Below are 7,500 nucleotides of genomic sequence, written 5' to 3' on the forward strand. Positions count from 1 at the left end.
TACCTGATTTGGGGTATGAAGAGGAGACAGAAGAAGAAAGGAAGGAGAGGCAGCAGCAGCAGCAGCAAGTGCTGCTCAACCCGGGGGCCCTTCAGCAGCTGCAGCAGCAGCAGCAGCTGCAGCTGCAGCAGCAGCAGCAGCAGCAGCAGCAGCAGCAGCAGCGGCAGCTGACGCAGGCGCCCGGCAGCAGGGGTACAGCTCTCTTCGTTATCAGCAGCATCGAAGACATAATTCTTAACAACTTAGAAGAGGCCCCCCAGGGGGGCCCCTCCAGGGGCCCCCTGGGGGGCCCCCCCATGGCTGGGGGCCCCCTGCCCGCTGCAGTACCCTTTTTTGGCTTTCCCGTTTACTTCCTTGAGGGGCCCCAGTGGCTGCTGCGTCTGCCTGCCTATGAAAGATGGCGGTAAGCTCTTCAACTCCAAACCCTAAACCCTAAACCCTAAACCCTAAACCCTAGGCAGTGGAAAAGGGCTGCAGATCCAAGAGACTAGCAAAGAGAGAGGCTCCCTGTCGACAGGACTCAGGGGCCCCCAGGGGCCCCTGAAGGGGCCCCCAAGACCCCCAGTAGACTGGGGGCCCCCGTAAGCTTTTAAGGGGCCCCCAGCAGCCTCTGCTGCTGCTGCTGCTGCTGCTGCTGCTGCTGCTGTGCTGCAGGCACTGGGTCTTATCTCATTTTGGCTGGAGGGTAGGGTACCTGCCAATGTCTTTGGGGGCCCCCAACTCAGGGGGGCCCCCAACTAAGGGGGCCCCTCAGCTGGGGGGGCCCCCGGACTGAAGGGGCCCCCATATGTGGGGGGCCCCCCCATGCTGCTGCCTCTGCTGCAGGGGGCCCCCAGCAGCCCTAACTGAAGTACCCACCCCTACGCAGTGTATGGGGCCCCCTATGGGGGCCCCCCTATAAGGGGCCCCTGTGGGGGCCCCCTACAGGGGCCCCTGTGGGGCCCCCCTACAGGGACCCCCTTTGGGGGCCCCTCTCTAAGGGCCCCTCCTCTGTAATGGGCCCCACGTGGGGGCCCCCACAAGTACCCTTTTTTATAGACCTATCTACGGGGGTCTCCCCTTTGGGGCCCCCCAAGGGGGGCCCCCCTAGGGGGCCCCCAATGGGGGCCCCCCTAGGGGGCCCCAAATGGCATTTTGAATCTGTAGTTAAAACTAAAAGGGCTAAAAACAGTCAAATAGAAATGCACATTGTTTGCATGCGCGTGGGGCCCCACAAAGACCCGGCGTGGGCCCCCGGGGGCCCCCCAGGGGGCCCCTTGGGGGCCCCCGGGGGCCCCTAAATTGTGCGGGGGCCCTTCTGCAAAAGGGTTTAGGAGGGGACCCCCAGCCACATGGGGGCCCCTGGCTTTTAGCTGCAGCAGGAGAGCTTTGTGTCTCTTTAACTGTACCCCTTTAGCAGCAAATTTTGCCAAAAAAAAACCCAAATAAAAGGGGGGCCCCCTAAGTTCCGTAGGGGCCCCCACCTGCAGACCCAGGGGCCCCCCGAAAAGGCCGTCAGGGGCCCCTGTACCCTGCCACGCAGCAGGGGCCCCCGAGTCAATCCCTGAGGGGCCCCCCAGGGGGCCCCCTGGGGGCTCCCTGGGGGCCCCCCTGTGACCTTTGTGGGCCCCTTGCCCCTTCGCTGGCGTGCCCACTGGGGCCCCCCGAGGGGGCCCCCTAAAGGGGCCCCCAAGCCCCCCGAGGGGCCCCCTGTTGGGGCCCCCCTTGCTCCCAGAGAGGGCCCCCCGGGGCCCCTGGGATCGCCCCCGGGACCCTCGGGGCCCCCCTGGGGCCCCCCAAAGGGCCCCCTGGGGCCCCCAGGGGGCCCCCCAAAGGGCCCCCTGGGGCCCCCATGAGGCCCCCCTGGGGCCCCCATGGGGGCCCCCCAAAGGGCCCCCTGGGGCCCCCCTGGGGCCCCCCTGGGGCCCCATGGGGGCCCCCCAAAGGGCCCCCGTTCAGAGGAGCGTGGGTCCCTCGTCGGGGGAACAAGTGGGGCTGAGGGCCCCCTTGAGGGCCCCCCAAGAGCGGGGCTGGCGGGGGCAGGAGGGGAGGGGCAGCCAAGGGTACAGTCGGGGGGCCCCCTGGAAAATGGAATTAATTTGGAATTCGGAAAGAGAAGTTTTGACCCTTTTGGCAGTTAGCTGCTGCCGCAGCAGCAGCAGCACGTCCCAGTCTGCGAGCAGCGGGACCTGCTGCAGCAGCAAGTCTTCGCGCTGCAGCGCAGCAAACTGCTGCGCCACGAACTTCTCCATTTCCACGTTGAGCTGCTGCTGCAGCAGCAGCTTGTCGAGTGTCTGTACACCCCAGGGGCCGCGCCGCAGCGCCCGCGGCCGCGCCCGCGCCAGCGCCGCGTCGAAGTCGAACACGGCGCTCTCCGGCCACCACAACTCCAGAGTTTGCTGCACTTCTTCCAAACTGTAGGGCCTTTTTGGGGGCTCCTCGGCTTGCTGCTGCTGCTGCGCTGCTGCTGCCGACCCCCAGCAGCAGCAGGGCTTTCCAACGAGCCCAAACGCGGCCGCCAAAGTCCACAGACACCCCGCGCCAGCTGTACATACACCCCAGCGCCGCCGCCGCGCGCCCCCCAGCAGCAGCAGCAGCAGCTGCGCCAACGCCGCGCTCATTTCCCTCTCGCGCGAAATTAATAAACCCAAAATGCAAAAATAAAAACAAATGAAACGAATTAACCCGAAAGGGCGCGCAGAGCCGCCGCGCAGGGCCAGATCGCCCGGCCGGACACCGCAGACCACCGCCCCGCCGCGACTCCGCGGAAAGCTGCCCAGTTCAGGCCTTCCAGCCCCCCAATAGAAAAAACAACAGCCTTAATCCAAATGAATTCATTTGGGAATTCAAGTCCGCGAAAAAACGAACAAAAAACTCCAAAAGTGACCCTCAAAAGAGGCCAGAAGGCCGGTGGCTCTCGAGTGTATCGGCAGCTGCTGCTGCGGTGTACACGCAGCTCCGCCTCGCGCGCGGCGCTCCCGCAACAACCGCCCGACAAAAATGCAATTTTAGTTTAATTTTAATTTAAAATAGTTTTAATTTCAATTTAAAATAGTTTTAATTTCAATTTGAAACAAAGAATTCAGGTTTTGCAGGTCTTCTGCAGCTCGAAAAACAGCCGAAAGCAAGCGAGCTGCTGCTCTCCGCTTGGCTGCTCGGCCGCATGCAGAGAGCTCTGCGCGGCTCCGTCGAACTCCCTTTGATATTCACTTCTCAAATTAAAAACAGCTTTTAATTTAAATTGAATTTAAAAACAGTTTTAAATTTAATTCCAATTTAAAACTGTTTTTAAATTCGAATTGAACTTTCCCGGAGCTCCGGCGCCACTTAACGGCCGCCCGGGTGTACATACACCAGGTGAGGTGAGGATACACCTGAGCGCTCAAGCCTTCCCGAACGCCAAATGCAATTCTTTGAACAAAACTTTTATTTTTGCATTATTAAAGACCTTTAGTGGCAATTCTTTTTGTTTTTAATGATCATTTCCAGATTAAACTTCAATTTATCTTTTTCTCAACTAAAAATAGTCCATTTAACCCGGAATTTTCTACTTTCAAGGTATTAGTGAGAGGCAGTTTATTAGATATCCAAAAGCTGATTTATAAATAAATATTATTTTCCTTTTTGAACATTTTCCACAAAAATAGAGGCCAACAACTCCTGTGCAAATGCGCCTCTAAATGGTATTTTCTTTTTTGAAAGTTTTGCAAAAAAGCCACTTTTCCAAATAATTAAATTGTGGCCTTTTGGGGCTTTTTGAACTTGGCTGCATGCAGCTTCTAAAAGGTCTTTTTTCTCAATTTTTGAAAACTGCATTTCTGTGAAGTTTGCAAACAAAATCCTTTTCAATTTAATCAATTAATGGACCAAATCTTCAATTAAATTCTTCAAAAAGAAATCTAATTTAAACATTTCAAACCCACTATTGTATTATGCGGCCAACCGGGGAATAAAGAAGTCCTCCAGCAAAAGGGGGCCCTTCCAAGGGCCCCCCCTGGGGGCCCAGGGGCCCCCGGGGGCCCCCGGGGGCCCCCGGGGGCCCCGGGGGGCCCCCGGGGCCCCCCCGGGGCTTCTGGGGCCCTTAGGGACTCCCTAAGGATACAATTAAGTCCATTAGGACTCTTAAGTGTGGCTTTACTCCCTTAGGGCCCTCAGCTACATTTAAAAGGCCCCTTTGGGGCCCCAGGGGCCCTAAAGTGCCCTTTAAAGGGCCCATTGCTGAGCCCTTGGGGCCCCTTTGGGGCCCCCTAAGTGACCCTTGGGTCTGCGAGGGGCCCTTGTGGCCCTGGGGCCCCCTGAGTGCCTCATAGGGCCCCCTGAGGGCCCCATAGGGTCCTAAGGAGGCCCTCGGAGTCCCCCAGGGGCCCCTCTCGGGGCCCCCCAGGGGCCCCCTCGGGGCCCCCCAGGGGCCCCCTCAGGGCCTTCCAGGGGCCCCCTGGGCCCCCCCAGGGGCCCTCTGGGGCCCCTTTGCGGCCGCTGTAGGGGGCCCCCTTTGTCCCCTGAAGTATTGAAGAACTTCACACCGCTGGGGGCCCCCTCAAAGGGGCCCCCTGGGGGCCCCCTTAGAACCCCTCGAGGGCCTTCTGGGGGCCTCCTAAGACCCTTTTAAAGCCCTTTTTATTAAAGGGGCCCCAGGGGCCCCCTGTGCCCTCTTTTGGGTACTTGAGAGAATTATGTCTTTTAGAAAAAGACAAAAAGCATTTTAATGTTTTTAAAAATTCTTTTAAGGATCTTTGGCCATGCATGCATGCGCAGAGCTTTTTGTTTTTATCAATTTGTATTTTTATTTTTAGATTTAAAATTATTTATTTATTTTGTTTTTTTAACTTTCTTCTATTCCCAGTTTCCTTGGAGTGCAAATTCTTAAATGAAGTAAAAATGTCCTTTTTTGATTTTAAAAAAAAAAGCAAAAAAAGACTTTTTGAATTTTTTATTTATTAAAAGATTTAAAAGTTTCTTTATTCTATTTAAAGGTTTTCTTTTATTTAATTTTTTTAGAAAAATAAAAAATTTATTTTTTGCACTTTTTTTCTGTTTTGACTTAATTGGATTTGTCTTCTTTTTGAATTGCTTTTATTTATAAATCTGAATTTCCTTTAAATGAAATTATTTAATCAGATTGCATTTTAAAAATAAAGAAAAAATAATTAAATTGAATTTTTAAATAAAAAAGAAATTAATTAAATTGAATTTAAAACATAAAAAAGAAAACAGCTAAATTGCACTTTAAAAATAAAAAGATAAGAGCTTTTCGGTGAAGTCTTTAAATGGATTTTATTTTTGAGCTTTCCAAATTAATTTAATTTCATATTTTTGCATTTTAAATTTTATTTGATTATTTAAACTAATTTTATATTTGACTTTTAAATTAAATATTGCATTTGACTTCAAATTAAATTGATATTTATTTTGAAATAAGTATTTTCTTTTGAATTGAAGCAAATAAATCAAGTTTACATTTGATTGAGGGTTTTGAGTGGAAGTGCAAGCACTAAACCCTAAACCCTAAACCCTAAACCGTAAACCCTAAACCCTAAACCCTAAAGCCTAAACCCTAAACCCCAAATCCTAAGTCCTAAACCCTAAACCGTAAACCCTAAACACTCGATAAGGGTGGCTGTGGATCTAAGGGAAAAGGAACTACGCAGGCCCAAAACCCTAAACCCTAAACCCTAAACCCTAAACCCTAGAGGCTGGGTGGGTGGTGATGGGGCAGCCGCTGCTGCTGCGCCTTTAGGGGTAAAACGCGGCTCAAAAGAAATAAAAAAAAAGTAAAAGAATAAGATAAATAATATAATTCAAATTAAATTTAAATTAATTATAAATTTAAACAAAAATGGGAGAAAATGAGAAAGGGGGGCCCCCTTGAGTGGGGTTGGCGGTGGCGGGGCCCCCGCCCGGGGGCCCCCCTGGGGGATTTCGCGGGTTTTTTGAGTTAATTTGAAATTAAATTAAATTAAAATGTTTTATTTGTTTTTATTTTTTATTTTAAATATTTATTTCAACGAAAGTGGCGGCTGGGGGGCCGCACCGCAGCAGCGCAGCAGCGGGACCAGCTGTACGTACACCCCGGCGCGTCGAGGGTTTAGGGTTTAGGGTTTAGGGTTTAGGGTTTAGGGTTTTGTTGAGCCTTTCAGGGCCTTTCTTTGCGCTGCAAATTCTCCCAAAGACAAAGCGGCCCCCTGGGGCCCCTGCGGCCAGCCGCTGCGGCTTTCGCGGCAGCTCTGCGGTCTAGGGTTTAGGGTTTAGGGTTTAGGGTTTAGGGTTTAGGGTTTAGGGTTTAGGGTTTGAGATGGAAAGCGAACTCGAGAGCCAAATCGCCGCCTTAGAAACTAGGGCGGCCAAACTGCAGCACTGGACTCGGCTGTCTGTACAGGTGCAGCAAATAAATAAATAATAGAATATAAATAAATAAATAAATAAATAAATAAATAAATAAATAAATAAATAAATAAATAAATAAATAAATAAATAATTCATTTTATTTGTTTGATCCTTTATTTATTTGATTCATTTATTTATCTATTTCACTACAAAGTGCGCATGCGTGCCTTTGCTGCTGCTGCTGCTGCTGTTGCTGCTGCTGTTTTTGCTGTTGCTGCTGCTGCTGTTGTTGCTGCTGCGGTTGCTGCTGCGGTTGCTGCTGCGGCTGTCCTTGTTGCTGCTGCTGTTGCTACTGCCGCTGCTGTTTCTGCCGTTGCTGCTAGTGCTGCTGTTGCTGCTGCTTTGCTGCTGCTGCTGCTGCTAGTGCTGCTGCTGCTCCTGCTGCTAGTGCTGCTGCTGCTGCTGCTGTGTCTGCTGCATCACAGCTTTGCCCCCTGTATGGGTATATCCATAAATAATAAATAAATAATAAGTAATAATGACTATTAATAAATTAAAAATAAATACAATTAAATAATAAATAAATAACAAATAATAAATAATAAATAATAAATAATAGACAATAAATGCTGAATATTGCACCAAAGGCCAAGAAACGCTGCTGCCGCTGCTGCTGCTGCCGCTGCCGCTGCTGCTGCTGCCGCTGCCGCTGCTGCTGCTGCCGCTGCTGCTGCTGCCGCTGCTGCTGCTGCCGCTGCTGCTGCTGCTGCTGCTGCCGCTGCTGCTAATGCTGCTGCTGCTGCTGCTAGCGCTGTTGGTGCTGCTGCTGTTGCAGGTGGAACAGCAAGAAGTGCTGGGGCTTGAAGCTGCTGCTGCTGCGCTGCAGCAGCAGCAGCAGCAGCTGCAGCAGCAAAGGCTTTCGGCGCTGCCAGCAATAGAGAAAGCTGCAGCAGCTGAGTTGAAGCAAATTAAACAGGTAATTTCATTTTATTAATTATAAATAATTAAATAAATAAAATAATAAATAATAAATAAAATGAATAAATAAAATAAATAAATGAATAATTAATTAATTTTAATTTATTATTTTATTCATTTAGTTGAATGGGCCGTCGCTAGCAGCAGCAACAGCCACAGCAGCAGCAGCAGCAGCAGCAGCAGCAGCAACAGCAACAGCAGCGAGGCGACAAAAATCGG

General features: G+C 51.1%; 3 protein-coding genes across 3 annotated transcripts in view; 2 read left to right on the forward strand and 1 right to left on the reverse strand.

Moving 5' to 3' along the window:
• ENH_00018240 (hypothetical protein, conserved) overlaps positions 1-407 on the forward strand; it is a gene marked incomplete at both ends in the record, with an annotated part of 24,768 nt that extends 24,361 nt beyond the window's left edge. Inside the window, 1 exon segment of the mRNA XM_013584366.1 lies at positions 1-407. This exon segment is cut by the window's left edge and continues 220 nt beyond it. Coding sequence (XP_013439820.1) covers positions 1-407 — 407 coding nt within the window.
• A 1,527-nt stretch (positions 408-1,934) lies between these two features.
• ENH_00018250 (hypothetical protein, conserved) lies at positions 1,935-2,600 on the reverse strand (the record flags this gene model as incomplete). The annotated part of the gene is made up of 1 exon (XM_013584367.1): positions 1,935-2,600. The coding sequence occupies one exon, from the start codon at positions 2,598-2,600 to the stop codon at positions 1,935-1,937; it is 666 nt and encodes a 221-aa protein (XP_013439821.1).
• Positions 2,601-6,271: 3,671 nt separating this feature from the next.
• The window catches only part of ENH_00018260 (hypothetical protein, conserved), a gene marked incomplete at both ends in the record, with an annotated part of 2,160 nt that continues 931 nt past the window's right edge, over positions 6,272-7,500 (forward strand). Inside the window, 2 exons of the mRNA XM_013584368.1 lie at positions 6,272-6,355; positions 7,139-7,279. Of these exons, the coding sequence (XP_013439822.1) occupies positions 6,272-6,355; positions 7,139-7,279 (225 nt within the window). The remainder of the gene's footprint in view (positions 6,356-7,138; positions 7,280-7,500) is intronic.

This window comes from Eimeria necatrix, genomic scaffold, assembly GCF_000499385.1.
Source record: "Eimeria necatrix Houghton genomic scaffold, Enh_scaff15, whole genome shotgun sequence".
NCBI lineage: Eukaryota > Apicomplexa > Conoidasida > Eucoccidiorida > Eimeriidae > Eimeria > Eimeria necatrix.